The sequence below is a fragment of the Leucopleurus acutus genome, assembly GCF_964270905.1.
Source record: "Leucopleurus acutus genome assembly, chromosome: 1".
Classification (NCBI taxonomy): domain Eukaryota; kingdom Metazoa; phylum Chordata; class Mammalia; order Artiodactyla; family Delphinidae; genus Leucopleurus; species Leucopleurus acutus.
In genome coordinates this window covers 85,294,645-85,316,925 of record NC_139142.1, presented here as the reverse complement: position 1 = coordinate 85,316,925, position 22,281 = coordinate 85,294,645, and the positions used below count along the sequence as shown (strand labels likewise).

At 41.0% G+C, this 22,281-nt stretch overlaps 1 protein-coding gene and 1 pseudogene across 2 annotated transcripts in view; one reads left to right on the top strand and one right to left on the bottom strand.

Moving 5' to 3' along the window:
- STARD9 (StAR related lipid transfer domain containing 9) overlaps nucleotides 1–22,281 on the bottom strand; it is a gene marked incomplete at both ends in the record, with an annotated part of 126,013 nt that overhangs the window by 56,993 nt on the left and 46,739 nt on the right. The window contains 4 exons of the mRNA XM_082834581.1: nucleotides 4,190–4,302; nucleotides 6,394–6,455; nucleotides 6,545–6,577; nucleotides 8,074–8,190. Coding sequence (XP_082690707.1) covers nucleotides 4,190–4,302; nucleotides 6,394–6,455; nucleotides 6,545–6,577; nucleotides 8,074–8,190 — 325 coding nt within the window. The remainder of the gene's footprint in view (nucleotides 1–4,189; nucleotides 4,303–6,393; nucleotides 6,456–6,544; nucleotides 6,578–8,073; nucleotides 8,191–22,281) is intronic.
- On the top strand, nucleotides 8,378–9,752 carry LOC309959737 (non-selective voltage-gated ion channel VDAC1-like; annotated as a pseudogene). Its single transcript has one exon. The product of its transcript is annotated as a non-selective voltage-gated ion channel VDAC1-like (transcript).

Genomic DNA, 22,281 nt, shown 5'->3' with positions numbered 1-22,281 from the left:
ACCAGGGCTCCTGGGAGAAATGGCTGATTCAAAGACTGAGGCAGGGAAAGCAGATGAACCTCAAACATCTCCTGTCAGAAAGCAAGGAAGTGCTCAAAGAATGATGGTGATATGCCAAAATGTCACAGGAACACACCTGAAGTGGATTCCATTGGCTAAATCTGGAATAATTGGAGCATCAAAATAAAAAATAGTAGTAACAGAAGGCGACTCATTCAATAAAATAAGAAACCATGAGTCTATGCCAACATAAATAAATTAATAAATAAACTGAATGTCAGATGAGGATAGGACACACACATGGTTTCACAGGACCGCACCCACAAAAAACACTTGTTGATTACAAAAGGGAAACAGCAATTTCAGAGTGAAGAAGCCTGGCAGATATGACCTTAAGTGAGGAAATTAATAATCATGAGTAATGGGACATATCAAAATTGTGCACCACTTAATGGTATCAAGTTCATGACAGTCAAGGGAGACCAAGAAGCCTTCCAGACTGGAGAACACTAGAGACACCCTAACCAAAGGCAACCCTTAACTCTCAAATGGACAACTACTGGGACAATTAGTGAAACTTAAAAGGGTTCTAAGGATCAGATGGTAGCAATGCATCCAAGTTAATTTCCTGATTTGGATGGCTGTGTTGTAACTATACAGGAGAACATTCTTGTTTGAAAGAAAAACACCCTAAAATAATCGGGGGTAAGGGTCATTAGGTTGGCAATTTACTCTCAAATGGTTCAAGTAAAAAAGTTCTTTAGGGACTTCCCTGGTGGCGCAGTGGTCCCTGGTGGCGCAGTGGTTAAGAATCCACCTGCCAATGCAGGGAACATGGGTTCGAACCCAGGTCAGGGAAGATCCCACATGCCGCGGAGCAACTAAGCCCATGCGCCACAACTGCTGAGCCCGCGCTCGAGAGCCTGCGAGCCACAACTACTGAACCCTCGTGCCACAACTACTGAAGTGCGTACGCCTAGAGCCCATGCTCCGCAACAAAAGAAGCCACCGCAGTGAGAAGCCCGTGCACCGCGACAAAGAGTAGCCCCCGCTCGCTGCAACGAGAGAAAGCCCGCGTACAGCAACGAAGACCCAATGCAGCCAAAAATTTAAAAAATGTAAAAATAAAAAAAGTTCTTTATACTATATTTGCAACTTTTTCAAAAGTTTGTTTCAAAATAAAAACTCTTGGGCTTCCCTGGTGGCGCAGTGGTTGAGAGTCCGCCTGCCGATGCAGGGGACACGGGTTCGTGCCCCGGTCCGGGAAGATCCCACATGCCGCGGAGCGGCTGGGCCCGTGAGCCATGGCTGCTGAGCCTGCACGTCCGGAGCCTGTGCTCCGCAATGGGAGAGGCCACAACAGTGAGAGGCCTGCGTACCGAAAAAATAAAATAAAATAAAAATAAAAACTCTTAGAAAACTAAGATAAAAAAGAGAATTCCCTTAACCTGCTAAGGCAGTGCTTCTCAAAGCTGCTGCACAGACTGGAGCCAGTTCTCAAACAGTTACTGATGTGCGATGAGACAGGTACAGAAACCTTTACAACAATATTACAAATTTTATATCTTTTGAATCTAATAAAGAAGAATTTGGGCTTATAACTAAGATGTCTTTTTCTTTTTTTTCTAGTAATTCATCTTTATTTTATCAAAGTATTTGTTCGCCATGGATTGGAAATTTTTTTAAAAACCGGTCCTTCCTCACAGATAGTTTGAGAAGTGTGTGATAAAGAGTATTAACAACAAATGCTACTGCAAACACCATAGTAAAATGCTGAAGCTTTCCCCTGGGAACAAAACTAAATACTGTTACCACTCTTATTTCATATGGTACTAGAGGTCCTAGTCAGTGTAGAAAGGCAAGGAAAAAAAGGTGTAAGAATTAAAAAAACAAACACACAAAAATACTCCTGTTATGTGCAGAATGAGTATAAAGAAAATACAAAATAATTTTTTTCAGAGTCCCAACTACCCTCTTCCAACAACCTCCTGCTTTGTACCCATCCCTGTATATTAAGATAAAGACCAAAGCAAAAATATGATAGTGCCTTTGTCTCACTTAAATATCACTTTAGACCCTGTAACCATTGGACTTTTACGTGTGCTTTGGGCAGGGCCCTGTACATTTCAGATTTCAACTTAATCTGTCATCTAATTCATAAACTTTAATGAAAAGTAAGAGGCTACCCCTTTTCTTTTCTTGGATTTAGGCAGCTATCAAGTTCAGGCTTATAGTTCTAAACTGGAACTACAAGTTCTTTAAAGGCCTTGTATCTTTCATATTTCCCCATGGCAACCTGAATAGTATAGGCATCCAGCAAGTACTCAATAAATTCCTGTAGAATTGGTTTCAAAGCAGAAACCACTTTCTGCTTTGGAATCGTATTCACAGAATATATGAGCCGAAGATAGAGAAAGATAGACAGACAGACTGGCAGGTAATATAAATACTAAATGAATAAAGAAAGCAAACATTTTTAAAAATAAAAAGTTTGCTGTAATGCCATCAGAGGGTAGTAATGGGAATAAGTTCAGAGTGACTATTTAGGGTCTCGGCTTCCAAGGCTGGCTCTATACTATGTGAGCTCGTGGCTCCTTTACTAGGAAGTAAGAGAAATGTCCACCTGTATTTGTAATGATTTGAGAAAGTCCAGACCAACTTTAAGAAACATGTAACCCAAAGGACCTAAGAGACTTTTTGCTGGTTTAGAATTATTTCTTACCAAGCATCCTTCCTCTCCACAAGGGTTCACTCATGAAGGTATCCAAAAGAGCCCTGAGATTTAAGTCTGATCCTGTCGCTGGGTATATGACCCAAGCTGTACCACCCTGCGTGAATTCTCAGGGTTTCAGGTGCTAGGCCAATCAAAGAACCTATGATCATAGGTCTCCTCCATGTACAGGATTCTGTCCCATTCTTCTCTTCCAGTCCTAGAAAAGGTTCCCAGTTCCAACCCTGCCCCAACCGGCTGTGCAACTTTGGGAACATCCCTTAACTTCTTCCAGACTTCATTTCATCTTCTGTGCAACGAAGACATTGGGACTACATCTGAGGTCTCCTCTAGTTACTCCCCCTACCCGCCCCCCACACCCAAAAAGCACATTAAGATAAAAATAAATTAAAATATGAGAAACTGTGGCACTACTGCATCCACTCATGGTCTGCCTTCAAATTACTGTTTTACACAGAAATATATATCCACAGAGTTTTACAGAGGAATCTCCAACTGGCTCCTAGCAAAGTAAACGGTATTTTCATCATTGCTTCCAGGCTGCCAATTACGATGGAACATTTGGGAAAAGACTCAGCAGAATCAGTGACTGGCACACCTACTGAGTCAGCCATTAGCCATGCCCTGATCAGAGAAGAGACCAGCTCTTGATCTTTCATGTCCCTCTCCTTGTCAAGATTTAAATAAGCTTCCCCCACAAAAGAACCCAACAGTTTCTACTTAATAGCAAGATTCAGCCTAATAGAATAAGACAGATAGAATCAAACACCAAGTATCAGTGCTTGATGAGGAAACAGCAAGTAGACCCTGCTCCATGTCTGACATCTCCCCTTGTCCCTGACTATCACCACCACTGGAACAGAAAGTGCCCCGAAAAGGAGACTGGATGACCTGGGAATCAGTCCCAGCCCTGCTGGACCTGGCACCACAGACCCAGCCCTATTCCATGTCACTTTCCCCCTCACTCCCCATGCTTTAGACACACTGGCCCCCTTGACACCACCAAGCCCTTCACTCAGGGCTCTAGCCCATGCCGCTCCCTCAACCTGAAACACTCTTCCTCTTGCTATGCCATTCTTCACACAACTGGCTCCTGTATCCACTCCAGGTTCAGCTTAAAATATTACCTCCTCAGGGAAGCTTTCCTGACCACACTATGCAGATGGGTTGCCTACACCACCCAGTGTTCTTTGCCATCACTGTATCTATTTATCTTTTTATTAGCCTTTATTACAACTGTAAGTAGTGCTTGTTTTCTGACTCACCCCCACAAGAGTATAACTTTGCCTGGGAGGGCAAGACTGCCTTTTCTACTTATTGGTACCTATTTGGCATCTAATACCAGTAGCTGGCACAGAGTAAGTATTCATTATACGTTTGTTGAATGAATCAGCAACCGTCAGGAGAGCTTCCTAGGCTTCAGTTTAGTCTCAGACCTCCAGGACCACAGTAGCTCACCTTGCACATAGGGCCCCATCTCTGGGTGCTCCCTGACCCGCAGATTATAGGTCTTTTTTTGATCAGACTGTTTCAGCAGATCCCGCACTCGTTCATTATAGATTTCCAGGAAGCTAGAGACATGTAGAAAAAGGCATATAATTAGATCTTGAAAAAATGTGGGAAAAACACTAAGCCAAGAATCAGAAGGTCCTAGTTCTAGTTCTAGCTCTGACAGTCTAAGACCTTGGTCACGCCAGGTTTCCCCCTTGAGTCTCGTTCTGCATGTGTACAATAGGGTTTTGAGCATTGGCTGTCATTACTCCGCAGTTTCAGGTTTACAGTGTCAGTGCTGATTCATGTTTAGCCTTCAAGAGGCTATTTCAGCCATGGGTTTAGGCTGCCACCAGCCTGTGCCTCGATCAGGCCCCCAGAGCATAGAGTCTACAAGCATGTTTCTTGAAGTGTTTTTCAAATGTGATCTTTGAGCTCTATTATTCACTGAAGGCATCTCAAGGGCCATGCTGAGCAACACAGGAAGCTAAGTGAGAAGGGTCTGCTCCCCACCCCTAATTTAAGTAGCAGAATTCTCATTTTACCTGTCTTATACACTGGGATTCTGTTTAAGATATGCTGTCTCATTGGTATCTACTGGCATTTTATGCCTTTTTAAAATAATAACACAGCTACAATTCTTAATTAAAATCAGTAAATATTTTGTTAAATAAGAAAGCAGACTTCTCACAGAAAGATCTTCCTCACTGGAACACAGATGCTTGCCTGTGGAGCCAGCAGTCAGAAAAAAAGGCTCCAGTTCAAAGCTGCTCTCTGCACACTCTTCTTATTAAATTTTTCTCCTTAATCTTCTCATATTTGGACACAGGAACTCCAGATATCTCTTAGAATAGTGGTTCCCAGATTTCATGGACAACAGAACACCTAACATATATGTATATGTTTATACACATAGAGGTTTGCAAATTTTTACTTTATAAACTTAAAAAATGTAAAAATAGTGTTCACAATCATTTAATTTTAAAAACATATAGTTGGGCTTCCCTGGTGGCGCAGCAGTTAAGAATCCGCCTGCCAATACAGGGGACACGGATTCAAGCCCTGGTCCGGGAAGATCCCACATGCCGCAGAGCAACTACTGAGCCTGTGCTCTAGAGCCCACGAGCCACAACTACTGAAGCCTGCGCACCTAGAGCCCGTGCTCCGCAACGAGAAGCCACAGCAATGAGAAGCTCGTGCACTGCAATGAAGAGTAGCCCCTGCTCGCTGCAACTAGAGAAAGACCGCACACAGCAACAAAGACCCAACGCAGCCAAAAATAAATAAATAAATTTATAAAAAACAAAACAGAAAAACCTCAGACAGACAGTTATTCTTTTTAGGGTAATGAAAATGTTATGTAATTAGATAGTGATGATGGTTGAACAACTTGTAAATATCAGAAAAAAAAATCATTGAAATATATTCTTTAAAAGTGTGAATTTTATGGTATGTGAATTATGTCTCTCTTTTTTTTTTTTTTTTTTTTGCGGTACGCGGGCCTCTGACCGCTGTGGCCTCTCCCGTTGTGGAGCACAGGCTCCGGACGTGCAGGCCCAGCGGCCATGGCCCACGGGCCCAGCCGCTCTGCAGCACGCGGGATCCTGCTGGACCAGGGCACGAACCCGCGTGCCCCGTATCGGCAGGCGGACTCTCAACCACCGCGCCACCAGGGAAGCCCTGTCTCATGTTTTTAAACAAGGACATTGAACACCAAAAACAAAAGCAAAAAAGAATACAGAGAATTAAGGGCAATTGGTAACCTTCCGCCAACATTTACAGTTCAGACTGGTTAAAACGTCACGTTGGGGAGACGTTCTATTCCTAGCACTAGTCTAGGAACTAGAGTTTGGGAACTACTAACCTGGAGAACAACCCAGGAGGGGCTGGAACAGAAATCCCAAAAGCTAGTATGAAACTGTACAGAAAATAAAGGAAAGGAAACCAGCTAGCCAGGGGAAGCTGGTCCACAGGAGACGCCAGCTTGTTAAGCCTGAGGATAGGAACTAAGTTTCCTACAACCTAAAACCTAAGTAAGTTTTTCATCTTGTACTGCAAGATATTTCTGCTGTGGCTTTTCTCCATTCCTCTGGGCGACTATGGAAGTGGAGAGGACGGCTCTGGAGTGGAAACAGAAACACTTCAGGCCGCAGAGACAGACAGGTTCTTACCTTACTTTTATTCTGCAGGAGGAAGGCAGTGGGGCACAGTTTTCCTCCCTGACAAAGAGACCCTGCACAAACCAGAGGATTGGAGTTTCACTGAAGGGAGTGTACAAAGAAGACCTACTTTGAGGGGATCCAATCAAAAGAGAGTCTATACCTCACATATCCGTGGTGTCAGCCCAACAGAGGCCTGGAGAACAGAAGAGAAGAAAGCATTACTGTTCGCTCACGGTGATGCTCTCCCCCCAACACCCAGGGCCCACCCTCAGCAGGGATGGGCTCCTTGTGCTAGCCTCTTCACTTCAGGCAGTTTCCCCGGCGGTATGTGGAACACTCTATTTGCCAGTGCTCTCAGGAGACTCTCATGGGAGGAATGTACCAGATGAGAGGCAGATCACCGCCGTAAGAAGGAAGAGAGAAGAAGCTAGCAAACCCAGGTACATACTTTCATGCAGAGAAGGTTACATCCTTCTTGGATGAATTCACTTTACCATGGTGGTCCCTCCCAGAACCCTATCTCCTAACCCTGCACACACAGGAGGACTAGAGTACATGGGTGTTCAAAACACACATTTAGAGAGAAGCGGCTTCTTTTTTCATCTTGGATCCAGTGCTAACTTATACTCAGGTTAAGGGCTTTACACCCCTGGGTTATTGGGAATTTTCTTCTTTAATTTAAAATCTATAAAATCAGGCTAAACATGGACGTAGTAAGCAATGATCTGGGCCCACGGCAGCAGGGATAATCTTTCAGGAGGAATAACGTCCTAGAGAATGTCCCTGTGTGGTGTTATTTGTCACCTGCCCTACCAGTTCATCTCACCAGGGTACTTCTAAGCCTAAAACAAAGAGGTATTCTTAAGGAACTCTACCCTCCCAATTTTCCATGATAAAGGAAGGCTCTCATAAGTCCTACACACTTTTGAAAGCTCCCATCCCCGTAGCTGGTTCTCCTGCTTCTTTCTGAACACTCAGCTCTAACACACACATAGCCCCATATCCACATGGCCTTAGCCAGCACTTAACACTCAGTCTGGGACTTGTCTACACCAAAGGTGTTAAAAAGCTACAGGTGATGAACTTGGAAATGATATGAGAAATTCAGAAGAACTGACAAGGTCTGTGTCATCAAAGGGAATTGTAAAATTCTAAGATTCTTCAGGGTGTAATAAAGAGGGGTTAAATTATTCAAAGTTTACCTTTCAATTAAAGTGCTGAGAAACATTCTTTTTTTTAACTTTTTATTTTATAAAAAGTTATATAGCTGATTAACAATATTGTGTGAGTTCCAGGTGTACAGCAGAGTGATTCAGTTATAGATATACATGTATCTATTCTTTTTCAAATTCTTTTCCCATTTAGGTGTTACATAATACTGAGCAGAGTTCCCTGTGCTATACAGTAGGTCCTTGTTGGTTATCCATTTTAAATATAGCACTGTGTACATGTCAATCCCAAAACTCCCTAACTATCCCTCACCCCACCCTTGCCCCCTGGTAACCATAAATTTGTTCTCTAAGTCTGTGAGTCTGAAGAAACGCATTCTTAATATAGAATAGGACCCATTAAATCTTACTGAAGTTGACTGACTATGAAACTCACATCCTCTCTCAGTGGCAAGGACAATGCAAGATTCAGGCTTCCTGTGGCTTTAGGAAGATACTGCATTCCAATCCCAATACTCACTGGGGTGCCCAGCATGGTGTATGTCTTCCCAGAGCCTGTCTGCCCATAGGCAAAAAGGCATATGTTGTAGCCTTTGGCAGCTCCAGACAGTACTTCAGTCCCCAAATCCTGGAACACCTATAACAATAAAAATAGAGAGCATGTCACTCTGGTCCTTCTTCCCACAGCAGCTTGTAAGTTATTTTTTAATCTAAAATAATATAAAATGTTTCAAACATCCATGACTATAAATTCCCCACTGTTTTATGAGAATCAATTCAGTTTCAAAAAAAGATTGCTGACTGCCACCACTTCTGAGCAGAAGATGGCTGTGCCTCCCACATATGCTGATCTTGGCAAATCTGCCAGGGATGTCTTCACCAAGGGCTATGGATTTGGCTTAATAAAACTTGATTTGAAAACAAAATCTGAGAATGGACTGGAATTTACAGGTTCAGTCAACACCGAGACCACCAAAGTGACAGGCAGTCTGGAAAGCAAGTACAGATGGACCAAATATGGTCTAACGTTTACGCAGAAATGGAACGCTGACAACACACTACGCACGGAGAATTACCGTGGAAGATCAGCTTGCACGTGGCCTGAAGCTGACCTTCGATTCATCCTTCTCACCAAACACTGGGGGAAAAAAATGCTAAAATCAAGACAGGGTACAAGTGGGAACATATCAACCTGGGTTGTGATGTCGATTTCAACATTGCTGGGCCTTCCATCCGGGGTGCTCTGGTGCTGCGTTATGAGGGCTGGCTGGCTGGCTACCAGGTGAATTTTGAGACCGCAAAGTCTTGAGTGACCCAGAGCAACTTTGCGGTTGCTACAAGACGGATGAGTTCCAGCTTCACACTAATGTAAATGATGGGACAGAGTCTGGCGGCTCCATTTATCAGAAAGTGAACAAGTTGGAGACTGCTGTTAATCTGGCCTGGACAGCAGGAAACAGTAACACTCACTTCGGAATAACAGCAAAGTACCAGATCGACCCTGATGCCTGCTTCTTGGCTAAAGTGAATAGCTCCAGCCTGATAGGGTTAGGATATACTCAGACCATAAAGCCAGGTATCAAACTGACACTGTCAGTTCTGCTGGATGGCAAGAATGTCAACGCTGGTGGCCACAAGCTTGGTCTAGGACTGGAGTTTCAAGCATAAATGAATACTGTACAATCATTTAATTTTAAACTATTTTGCAGCATAGCTACCTTCAGAATTTAGCGTACCTTTTAATGTTGTATGTCTGGGATGAAAGTATCGCTAAATATCATGTTAGACTTCCAGGTTAAAGATGATTCAGCTTTAGGGTGTTACCCTTGCAGAGGTACAGAAGAAACCCAATTTCAAAAAAGGTCCTTTCAGCTGTAGACTTGAGGGGGAGCTTGCTGGCCCCTCTAGAGATGTCAGGTTTCTTTTTTACCTAGAAATGGCTGCAAGTGGAAGTTGATAATTTGCAGGCACTTTGTAATTTGTAAATTCGTATTGAGTAAATGAATGAAATTGTGACTTCCTGAGAATTGAACCTTGGTTTCCTACCCTGATTGAGGAGAGACTCTTTGATGGTGTATACAAACTCATCTGAAAGGGACTTTTTTAGGCAGGGACTTTTTCCACCGCAATCCATCACCTCTTTTACACCAAAAAGTAGTCTGCGGGGTGTGGTTGCTGTTTCTTTTGTGCCATTTTGGGGTGGAGAAGGTGGATGTGATGAAGCCAATAATTCAGGACTTAATTGTGTTTTTTCTCATGTTGTGTTTTTTCGCCCTTGCACCAGAGTATGAAATAGCTTCTAAAGAGCTCCAGCTGCAAGCTGGGAAGAGTCTCTGTAACTGTAATCACATGGGAACAACACTCAGAATCTAAACTGAACTTCTGTTGTATTCTCGCCACTCAGTTTATTTTTTAGCCGTTTAATGGGTACGTTTTAGAGTCTTCCATTTTGTATGGAATTAGTTCCTCCCCTTCAAATGCTATAATTAACATCACTTAAAAATAAAACTTGAATAAAATGCTGAAACCTTAAAAAAAAAAGAAGATTGCTAAGGAAAATTCATTCATTCAGTTAGTCAGTCAAATATTTTTCAAAGTGCTTACTATATGCTGGGCCCAAGGCTAGACATTAAAGACACAAAATTGATATATATGGTCCCTAACCTTAAGGCAAAAAGAGTCTGGGAGAAAGGCAAAGACATGCAAGCAAATTAGTAAAGAAAAACCATGTACATTAATTCTTTTTCCTTCCCATTACCAAAAAAAAAAAAAAAAAAGTTTAATATGGTTAATCAGGTAAAGCTACAATGAAATACTGCGCAGTAACAATTCACACAAATTCAGGGTCTCAAGACACCACACTGAGAATCAGTTAAGCCCAGAAGTTAGGGAGGAGTTTTCCCTATGGGGCCCTTTTCTACATGCTGCCTCTTCAGACTGATCCTAACAGCTGACTGCTTCCACTGTCACTCATCTCTGTAGTGGTCAGCTTTAATGAATCAGAAACAGCCAGAGGTCCTCCTATGAAAACCCCTATACTTTGTGTAGTGTCTGAAAGTCCTGTTGGACTCTGTCAGGTAGACCCCAGGCTCAGGACAAAACAGCCTGGCTTATGGGGAAGGCATAGCTTCCAGCTGAACCAGTCCTCAGCAGAATGCCACATAGACATCTACATACACAGCTGGTATGGTGGGCATTTACCCTTTGTATTGCTGCTACTCAGCATCCAAATACTCTTCCTATCTGCGGGGGGAACCTGACTGTGTCAGTCTTGGTTGGAAGCACGGCCCAACCCTCCCCCAACGGAAGCCAAATAGTCCAGGAAACCCTCTCCACCTCCTGGTGGCTAGAACACGAACATGTGAAATGAGGCCCGCCAACTAGGTGCCTGCGCTTGAATTTTCAAAGAATGACACAAACACAAAGGAATAAATTCTCCTTGTTGGCATCGAGAGTCCATCAGTACTACATCCTGAACACACAAGTGCCAAGTGTGGTGCTCAAATCAGACTATTCTGTGATACAGCTTTGCCTGGCTTCCCCACTACCTAGGGCCCCATGGTTTCCTGCTCATTTTTCTACTTTCCCTTAAATTCTGTGAATCTCCTGATACGGTTCCAAATTGGTTCCAAATTGGAATACTGTTCTTATGGTTCATAGCTGTGGGACCATACAAATTTGTATGGTCCCACAAAATTTTACTTAAAATTTGTAAGCCTCCGTTTCTTTCCCAGTAAAGTGGATATTTTGGAACTATATCACAGGTTTGTTGTGAAGATTAAGTGAGATAACACACGTAACTAGGGACCACGGGAACGAAGATAGCAGTTGCTGACCTAAGATTATACTACCCTATTGTGTTTTAGCAGCTATAGTTACGCTTCTTGACCAATGAACTATTTATGTTTTGTTTGTTTTTTAGTGCTTCTAATATTCAGGCATAGGGCCAAAATAACCCAGGGAGTGGTAAAAGATTTGGACCTTGGACCATTCCCACCCCCTCCCCCAATCTCCCTCCCAGCTCTGTACTCGCCATTCATTCACCTCTATATTAGCAAAACTGAAAACTGGGCAGAGTTCTCTTTGCCTCCTGACATCTGTCTTGGTAAAATTCCCAGAGACTGAAGAAAGGAGAGGTTATTTCTCTTCACCAGACCACTTGAGTTGGCTGCTACCCATTTACTAGTTGGAAATGTTCCCCAAAACTCAACCTTTCTTTCTAGTGCTCCAGAAGAAAGTGGAAACAGAGGTGCAGACAGAGCAAGGTCACATCTAGTGAAAGTGTTATTTCTTCCCACCACTCACACAGCAGAGCAGAATGAGCTCAGTGGATTGTAAAGGAAGACAGCAGAATGTTACTCCGCCCATGTCTTTATACAAATTCAAATAATCACCTGGAGGTTTTATGAAAAACATCTCTGAAGATACAATTTTCACTCAACAGTAAAAGATGTGAACAAGAAAAACTAGTAGGCTCCAAACGTGGAACTGGTAGAAAGTTCAGATTCCATTCTTCAAGAACTGTGAGGCTTAGCTCATCATAAATTCTAGGAAAAACCACAGCCCTAAATAGAGCACAACAGAGCCAGATGACACCGTGGTTCACTCTGACTGTGGTATTATAATGAAGCAGATGGAAACAGCTCAATATGAATACCAAGAACAGTTGGAAGGCTAAAATAAATCACCAAAAGGCAATCTAAAGCTAGAGGGTCCAGTTCAGGAGGAGAGATGAGCAGTGTAACTTTATTTTTTCTGGAATATAAACAGAAGAAAGCATTCAACAGACAGGTTAATTTTATGTGACACAGCACTTCCAGTCTTTTTAAGGATGTGCTAAATAGGGGATAGTCCACTGGATGCTTCTGTACTGGGACTCACAACACCTGAAGCCCAAACCAAAATCCCTAGCAATACTCATTTCCTAAGGGCAACTGAAACTAGGAACCAGAATTTTTGATGTTCAACATCATATGTCATTAGGGTTGCAAATTAAAACAAGGAGATACCAGACACACCTGTTACAATGGCCAAAATCCAACACACTGACAACACCAAATGCTGACAAGGATATGGAGCAATAGGAAATCTCATTCATTGTTGATGGGAATGCAGAATGGTACAGACACTTTGGAAGACGTTTTGCCAGTTTTTTCTGTTTTTATTTATAAAATAAAAATATTATTCTTTTTTCTTTTAACATCTTAATTGGAGTAAAATTGCTTTACAATGGTGTGTTAGTTTCTCCTTTATAACAAAGTGAATCATTTATACATATACATATGTTCCCATATCTCCTCCCTCTTGCGTCTCCCTCCCACCCTCCCTTTCCCACCCCTCTAAGTGGTCACAAAGCACCGAGCTGATCTCCCTGTGCTATGCGGCTGCTTCCCACTAGCTATCTATTTTACATTTGGTAGTGTAATAATGTCCATGCCACTCTCTCACTTCATCTCAGCTTACCCTTCCCCCTCCTCCCCATGTCCTCAAGGCCATTCTCTACATCTGCATCTTTATTCCTGTCCTGCACCTAGGTTCTTCAGAATCTTTTTTTTTTTTAGATTCCATATATATGTGTTAGCATACAGCATTTGTTTTTCTCTTTCTGTCTTACTTCACTCTGTATGACAGACTCTAGGTCCATCCACCTCACTACAAATAACTCAATTTCACTACAAATAACTCTTTTTATGGCTGAGTAATATTCCATTTAAACATATCATTCTTAACATACAATGTGGCAAGCATGCTCCCTTGGTATTTACCCAAAGGGGCTGAAAACATATCCACACAAAAAGCTGCACACAGATGTTTACAGAAGCTTTATTCATAATTGCCAAACCTTGGAAGCAACCAAGGTGTCCTTCAATAGGTGAATGTGTAAACTGTGGTACATCCAGATGACAGGATATTACTCAGTGCTAAAAAGAAATGAGCTATCATGCCATGAAAAAACATGGAGGAAACTTAAATGCACATTGCTAAGTGAAAGAAGCCAATCTGAAAAGGCTACTTACTGTATGATTCCAACTATATGAATTTCTGGAAAACGTAAAACTATGGAGACAGTAAAAACATCAGTGATTGGGTGGAGTTGGGGGAGGGAGAGATGACAGGTGGAGTGCACACGATTTTTAGGGCACTGAAACTACTCTCTATGATACTATAATGGTGTACACATGTCATTATACATTTGTCAAACCCAAGAATGAACAAAACCAAAAATGAACCCTAATATAAACTATGGACATTAGATGATATATCAGTCAATGTAGGTTCACCACCTGCAACGAATGTACCACAACAGTGTGCAATGTTGATAGTTTGGGGGCAGGAGGTATATGGGATCTCTCTGCACTTTGTGCTCAATTCTTCTGTAAACCTAAAACTAGTCTAACAAATAAAGTCTATTTTTTAAAAAGAAGATCCACAAGATAAATCTCAAGGAATGGACTTCCCTGATATCAGCGACATTTAGCAGACAAACCCTTCTCAAAAGCAGTTAGAATCAACTATGTCTCTGGAGATTTCATGATGACTGTTTAAGGTCCAAGAATAATGGTTGCGCTGTATTTTCCTATAGGAACTTTTCACTGATAGATTTTTTGTTTGTTTGTTTGCTTGTTTTTGGTAGCTCTGTAGTTCTTTCTATTATATACTATGTTCTCTGAGCCCCAAGTAGACTCAACAACAACAACAAAAACTGTGATTTCCATTTAGGATGAAAAAGGGTTCAAAATGATGAAATAAATATTGATTTCAAATACAGGTATCAGAAATTGTTGGAACTTCCCTGGTGGTCCAGTGGGTAAGACTCCATGCTCCTAATGCAGGGGCCTCAAGTTCGATCCCTGGTCAGGGAACTAGATCCCACAAGCATGCCGCGTGCCGCAACTAAAAAAGGTCCCGCATACCGCAATGACGATCTCACGTACGGCAACTAAGACCTGAAGCAGCCTAAATAAATAACTACTAAAAAAAATTATTGATAAGTGAGAAGTAAAAGAGACATTTCAAGGAGGGAAAAATGTTAGTTAAAAATAAATCTATAAAAGTATAAGATTAGATCACTCCCTAACACCATACACAAAAATAAGCTCAAAATGGATTTAAGACCTAAATGTAAGGCCAGAAACTATCAAACTCTTAGAGGAAAACATTGGCGGAACACTCTACGACATAAATCACAGCAAGATCCTTTCTGACCCAACTCCTGGAGAAATGGAAATAAAAGCAAAAATAAACAAATGGGACCTAATGAAACTTAAAAGCTTTTGCATAGCAAAGGAAACCATAAACAAGACCAAAAGACAACCCTCAGAATGGGAGAAAATATTTGCAAATGAAGCAACTGACAAAGGATTAATCTCCAAAATATATAAGCAGCTCATGCAGCTCAATAACAAAAAAACAAACAACCCAATCCAAAAATGGGCAGAAGACCTAAATAGACATTTCTCCAAAGAAGATATACAGACTGCCAACAAACACATGAAAGAATGCTCAACACCATTAATCATTAGAGAAATGCAAATCAAAACTACAATGAGATATCATCTCACACCGGACAGAATGGCCATCATCAACAAATCTAGAAACAATAAATGCTGGAGAGGGTGTGGAGAAAGGGAACCCTCTTGCACTGTTGGTGGGAATGTAAATTGATACAGCCACTGTGGAGAACAGTATGGAGGTTCCTTAAAAAACTACAAATAGAACTACCATATGACCCAGCAATCCCACTACTGGGCATATACCCTGAGAAAACCGTAATTCAAAAAGAGTCATGTACCAAAATGTTCATTGCAGCTCTATTTACAATAGCCCAGAGATGGAAACAACCTAAGCGTCCATCATCGGATGAATGGATAAAGAAGATGTGGCACATATATACAATGGAATATTACTCAGCCATAAAAAGAAACGAAATTGAGCTATTTGTAATGAGGTGGATGGACCTAGAGTCTGTCATACAGAGTGAACTAAGTCGGAAAGAGAAAGACAAATGCCGTATACTAACACATATATATGGAATTTAAGAAAAAAAATGTCATGAAGAACCTAGGGGTAAGACAGGAATAAAGACACAGACCTACTAGAGAATGGACTTGAGGATATGGGGAGGGGGAAGGGTAAGCTGTAACAAAGTGAGAGAGAGGCATGGACATACATACACTACCAAACGTAAGGTAGATAGCTAGTGGGAAGCAGCTGCATAGCACAGGGAGATCAGCTGGGTGCTTTGTGACCGCCTGCAGGGGTGGGATAGGGAGGGTGGGAGGGAGGGAGACGCAAGAGGGAAGAGATATGGGAATACATGTATAACTGATTCACTTTGTTATAAAGCAGAAACTAACACACCATTGTAAAGCAATTATACTCCAATAAAGATGTAAAAAAATAATAAATCCTAAAACCGTGTGTTAGTAGGCATCTTTAAACTGGAAAATAATTCTAGACAACTCTGGAAACTATTCAAACATATGTTTTCACTAGCACTGTTAGCTGCTAGGAAAACCTCAAGTAGCCCAGAGTTGTACTTACTTTTACTTCTCATCACACAGAGACCATGAGGTACAGCTGGTACTATTTGTGGATCTACTGATCCATCCTATCTCCAAACTTGTGGCAGCAGTACAGAAAACTAGGGTTCAGGGCCTATTATTTGAAGAGAGTATTCATGTACAAAATATAACAATGCGGCCTGGAGTTGGGGAAAGGGCTTAGAATAATTTGCCTTCCTCTAAATAGCTACAGTTATAGTTTAATGGTTAAGAACACAGGCTTCGCAACTTAACAGATTTGAAATCTGGTTCCTGGGGCAAGTAACCTTCCCTCAGTTTCCTCACCTGTGAAATGGAGATTAAAGAGCACCTAAAACTCACAGGGTTTTTGAGAGGATTAACTGTGTAAATACATGTAAAACTTTAAGAACAATGGCACAAAGTAAGCACTTTACTGTGCTAGTTTTTGTTGTTATTGTTACTACATATTATTTTTTTCCATTTTTTGGTATAAGGAGTACTCAAAAGAGTTAACATTCTCGCTGGTACTCCCATGTACTTTAAAAGAACCATGGACTTTTGGAAAATCCAATACAGACACCATAGTTAATATGCCCCAACTTCACATAGATACCTTTAAAAAAACTTCTACCTTCCACCTTATTAAATATTCATTTCTAAAAAATCTTCAGAAACCATTAATGTAAAAAAAACTGTAAACTCTTTCTTCATGTCTTATCGGTTTTGCTAGGGCCTAAGGATCATTCTTTCCCTTCTATAAGTATGAAAATCATGTAACTGAAAGAGAGGTTACCTAGCCAATAAAATACATGAAGTTCTTAACCCTTAATACTTTCCCACAGAAAGGCTTCATACATTTCTCTTTTTTCCCAGGCTTTTTAAAAAATTGAGGTATTACTGACATATTAGTTTCAGGTATATAACATAATGATTCAACATTTCTATATACCACAAAATGATCACCACAGAGCTTACGTGGTGGCGCAGTGGTTAAGAATCCGCCTGCCAATGCAGGGGACACGGGTTCGAGTCCTGGTCCAGGAAGATCCCACATGCCACGGAGCAACTAAGCCCATGCACCACAACTACTGAGTCTGCGCTCTGGAGCCCGCGAGCCACAACTACTGAGCCCACGCTCCACAACAAGAGAAGCCACAGCAATGAGAAGCCCACACACCTCAACGAAAAGTAGCCACCACTCGCTGCAACTAGAGAAAGCCCGCGCACAGCAACAAAGACCCAACTCAGCCAAAAATAAATAAATAAATTTTTAAGAAAAATGATCACCACAATAAATCGAGTTAACATCCATCACCATACACAGTTACAAATTTTTTTCTCCTCCTGTGATCTTTCACAATCCACCCACCTAGCTACTTTCAAATATGCAATACAGTATTATTAACTATAGTCACCACGCTGTACATCATATCCCCATGACTTATTCATTTTATAGCTGTAAATTTGTACCTTTTGACCCATACATTTCTATTATAGAATGAAATTGCTATTATCAACTATGATTTTCACACAGAAAAGAAATTCTTCACCAGTTTTTGTTAATTTACCTAAGAAATATTTATGAGAAAACAGCTTTAAATTCTATGATGTATTCCATCTAAATGGATTTTAAACATCACGTATCTCTTGGTCTATAACTCCACTGTTAAAAGGACTGTACTAGAAGACTTTTTTTTCCCTTTTAGTAACACTGCTACTTAATGCAGTAATAGATGTCATCTTTATTGACAAGGATCAGTATTTGAGTATTCACCATGAGAAGTATTCTTATAATGTTTTATTACATAAATAAATATATTTAAAATAGAAAAAAAACCCAGAAAATGCTGATAAAAATACTCCCACCATTTAGACATAACCATTGTTAACATTTTGGTGTACAGCTTACTCTTTCAGACTTTTGTTCTATTCCTAGATAATATCTAATGTCCCTTTCAGGTCTTAAATTCTGATGTAAATATAGTAATTAGGAATACTTGAATACAATGAGGATACTAACTAAACCCAATTGTTTTTATTTTTTATTTTACTATAGTTATTTATGATACTCATAAGTACAGTTTTCCCTATATTTATAATTAGATGACTTAATATTTTAATTTAAAATTCTATTTAATTTCTCAGTAGGAAAGCATGCTATAGCCCCACCCATCAAGTATCCAAGTCTATCTAAGCCACAGCCCAGGCCCCACTGTCCACCTGGCTATAGCTTACCCAAAGAGCAAACAACGTATTTAGGAAGGGAAAGAAAGTCTCAACTGTGCCAGCTGTGCCAAAACAACCCCACAAAGTATCAGGAAATGCTGTCCACTCTTTATAAATGTCAGGCCACTCCCTCAACACCACTGCAGGTCACTGATCTTTGGGTCTCTGCCCAGTATAAATGTTCACATTTCCTTCCCACTGTAAGCCCAGCTAGGGGTTAATCAACATCATTTGGATCCTGCCCCTGGTTTTTTGTAGCAGATTTTTCCAGAGAAAACAGGCAACGGCCTATATTTGACTTTGACAGATGAAACTATTTGGTTCCTCCACTTTACACTGTGAACTACAGAGAGATTTATTTCCCATATTTATTCATATCATATATGTATATCCATGCAATGTATACCATGGAAATTTCTGTTTAAACAGTTTCCAATAAACAGGAGGAGAAAGAAACTACAAGAGAAATTTTGAAATGCAGGTAAAGATACACAAGGCCAACTGGAACGTATGCCATACCCAATGAGGAGAAGAATCATTATTCTGAAAGAAACAAGTCCTTCTTTTTATTTTTAATTAATTTTTTAATTTTTTTAACACCTTTATTGGAGTATAATTGCTTTACAATGGTGTGTGAATTTCTGCTTTATAACAAAGTGAATCAGTATACATATACATATGTTCCCATATCTCTTCCCTCTTGTGTCTCCCTCCCACCCTCCCTATCCCACCCTTCTAGGTGGTCACAAAGCACCGAGCTGATCTCCCTGTGCTATGCGGCTGCTTCCCACTAGCTATCTATTTTACGTTTGGTAGTGTATATATATGTCCATGCCACTCTCTCACTTTGTCCCAGCTTACCATTCCCCCTCTCCATATCCTCAACTCCATTCTCTAGTAGGTCTGTGTCTTTGTTCCCGTCTTACCCCTAGGTTCTTCATGACCTTTTTCTTTTTTTTTCTTAGATTTCATATATATGTGCTAGCACACGGTATTTGTTTTTCTCTTTCTGACTTACTTCACTCTGTATGACAGACTCTAGGTCCATCCACCTCACTACAAATAGCTCAATTTCGTTTCTTTTTATGGCGGAGTAATACTCCATTGTATATATGTGCCACATCTTCTTTATCCATTCATCTGTTGATGGACACTTAGGTTGCTTCCATGTCCTGGCTATTGTAAACAGAGCTGCAATGAACATACTGGTACATGCCTTTTTTTTAACATCTTTATTGGAGTATAATTGCTTTACAATGGTGTGTTAGTTTCTGCTTTATAACAAAGTGAATCAGTTATACATATATTCCCATATCTCTTCCCTCTTGCATCTCCCTCCCTCCCACCCTCCCTATCCCACCCCTGCAGGCGGTCACAAAGCACCCAGCTGATCTCCCTGTGCTATGCAGCTGCTTCCCACTAGCTATCTACCTTACGTTTGGTAGTGTATGTATGTCCATGCCTCTCTCTCGCTTTGTTACAGCTTACCCTTCCCCCTCCCCATATCCTCAAGTCCATTCTCTAGTAGGTCTGTGTCTTTATTCCTGTCTTACCCCTAGGTTCTTCATGACATTTTTTTTTTCTTAAATTCCATATATATGTGTTAGTATACGGCATTTGTCTTTCTCTTTCCGACTTACTTCACTCTGTATGACAGACTCTAGGTCCATCCACCTCATTACAAATAGCTCAATTTCGTTTCTTTTTATGGCTGAGTAATATTCCATTGTATATATGTGCCACATCTTCTTTATCCATTCATCCGATGATGGACGCTTAGGTTGTTTCCATCTCTGGGCTACTGTAAATAGAGCTGCAATGAACATTTTGGTACATGACTCTTTTTGAATTATAGTTTTCTCAGGGTATATGCCCAGTAGTGGGATTGCTGGGTTGTATGGTAGTTCTATTTGTAGTTCTTTAAGGAACCTCCATACTGTTCACCACAGTGGCTGTATCAATTTACATTCCCACCAACAGCGCAAGAGGGTTCCCTTTTCTCCACACCCTCTCCAGCATTTATTGTTTCTAGATTTTTTGATGATGGCCATTCTGACTGGTGTGAGATATCTCATTGTAGTTTTGATTTGCATTTCTCTAATGATTAATGGTGTTGAGCATTCTTTCATGTGTTTGTTGGCAATCTGTATATCTTCATTGGAGAAATGTCTATTTAGGTCTTCTGCCCATTTTTGGATTGGGTTGTTTGTTCTTTTGTTATTGAGCTTCATGAGCTGCTTGTAAATTTTGGAGATTAATCCTTTGTCAGTTGCTTCATTTGCAAATATTTTCTCCCATTCTGAGGGCTGTCTTTTGGTCTTGTTTATGGTTTCCTTTGCTATGCAGAAGCTTTTAAGTTTCATTAGGTCCCATTAGTTTATTTTTGTTTTTATTTCCATCTCTCTAGGAGGTGGGTCAAAAAGGATCTTGCTGTGATTTATGTCATAGAGTGTTCTGCCTATGTTTTCCTCTAAGAGTTTTATAGTGTCTGGCCTTACATTTAGGTCTTTAATCCATTTTGAGCTTATTTTTGTGTATGGTGTTAGGGAGTGTTCTAATCTCACACTTTTACATGTACCTGTCCAGTTTTCCCAGCACCACTTATTGAAGAGGCTGTCTTTTCTCCACTGTATATTTATACAATTTTTTTTTTTTTTTGCGGTACACGGGCCTCTCACTGTTGTGGCCTCTCCCATTGCGGAGCACAGGCTCCGGACACGCAGGCTCAGTGGCCATGGATCACTGGCCCAGCCACTCCGCGGCATGTGGGATCCTCCCGGACCAGGGCACGAACCCGTGTCCCCTGCATCGGCAGGTGGACTCCCAACCACCGCGCCACCAGGGAAGCCCATCTCCACTGTATATTTATACAATTTTTAAAGGTTACATTCCATTTACAGTTATTACAAAATATTGGCTATATTTCCCATGTTGTACAATACATCCTTGTAGCTTATCTTACACCCAATAGTTTGTACCTCCCATCCCCCCACTCCTATATGCCCCCCGCAACCCCCATAACCACTAATTTGTTCTCTATATCTGTGAGTCTGCTTCTTGTTTTATTATATTGAAAGAAACCAGTTTTGAGACTGGCAGTTCCCAGAACTGGATTTCTCTTCACCTCGGCAGCAAGTATTTATTAAATTCCTAACAGGGCCCTAGCACTGCATGGTCTCTGTGGGAGATTTGAAAGACATTTGAAATACTGTCTCGATCTACAATGATCACAGAGTTAGTAAAAAGTTCAGTACTTTTACATAGTAGAAAAAGAATGAAGGATAGACATAATATTATATTTCGAGAAGGAAAAAAGACTGTGGGCTGGGGTAGAAAAATCTTCATAGCATAGGTGGCACTAAACCTGTGTCTTAAGCTTGCTTTCAGATAAGTCCCTTCTTTGAATAATGTCCCCCGGATAAAGGCCTTCTCTCTTAAGTGAGGGTGACCTCAGGACTGCAGTACCACAAAATCTAAAATGTATCCTTGTCATTTCAATCCTTCAAGAAGTCAGAATTCTGGGTGAAACAACAGAACAACTACGTCACTTTACTCTCCCTGAAAAACCTTCAGACCTCCACTTGCCATCTCTTAATACCTGGCTGTCAACTGTGGAAAGTTCATCCCAAGGACTAAAGATCTGCCACCTTAGGAATAACAAACATCCAGGCAAGTAACCCCAGAAACAGCCAAACAAATCTCTCTGCCTCATCGCTTCACTGAAGTTATTTTATTACTCTTATTTGAACAAGGAAGTATGGGTACAAAAAGGACAGACATCAGCAGCTGTTCTTAGCCTCAATGAGAGAGGCCCAACTATAGTGACAGTGGTCCATTCCCACGATGCAACCCTTTAGTGGTATGAGAGTATCACTCCCTAAAATGAAAATTACTCTGTGGCTGGATATCACAGGGTCTTTCTAGGATCTTCTGCTTGGGATTGATAGACTAGCCCTCTTCTCACAACCCCCCGAAAG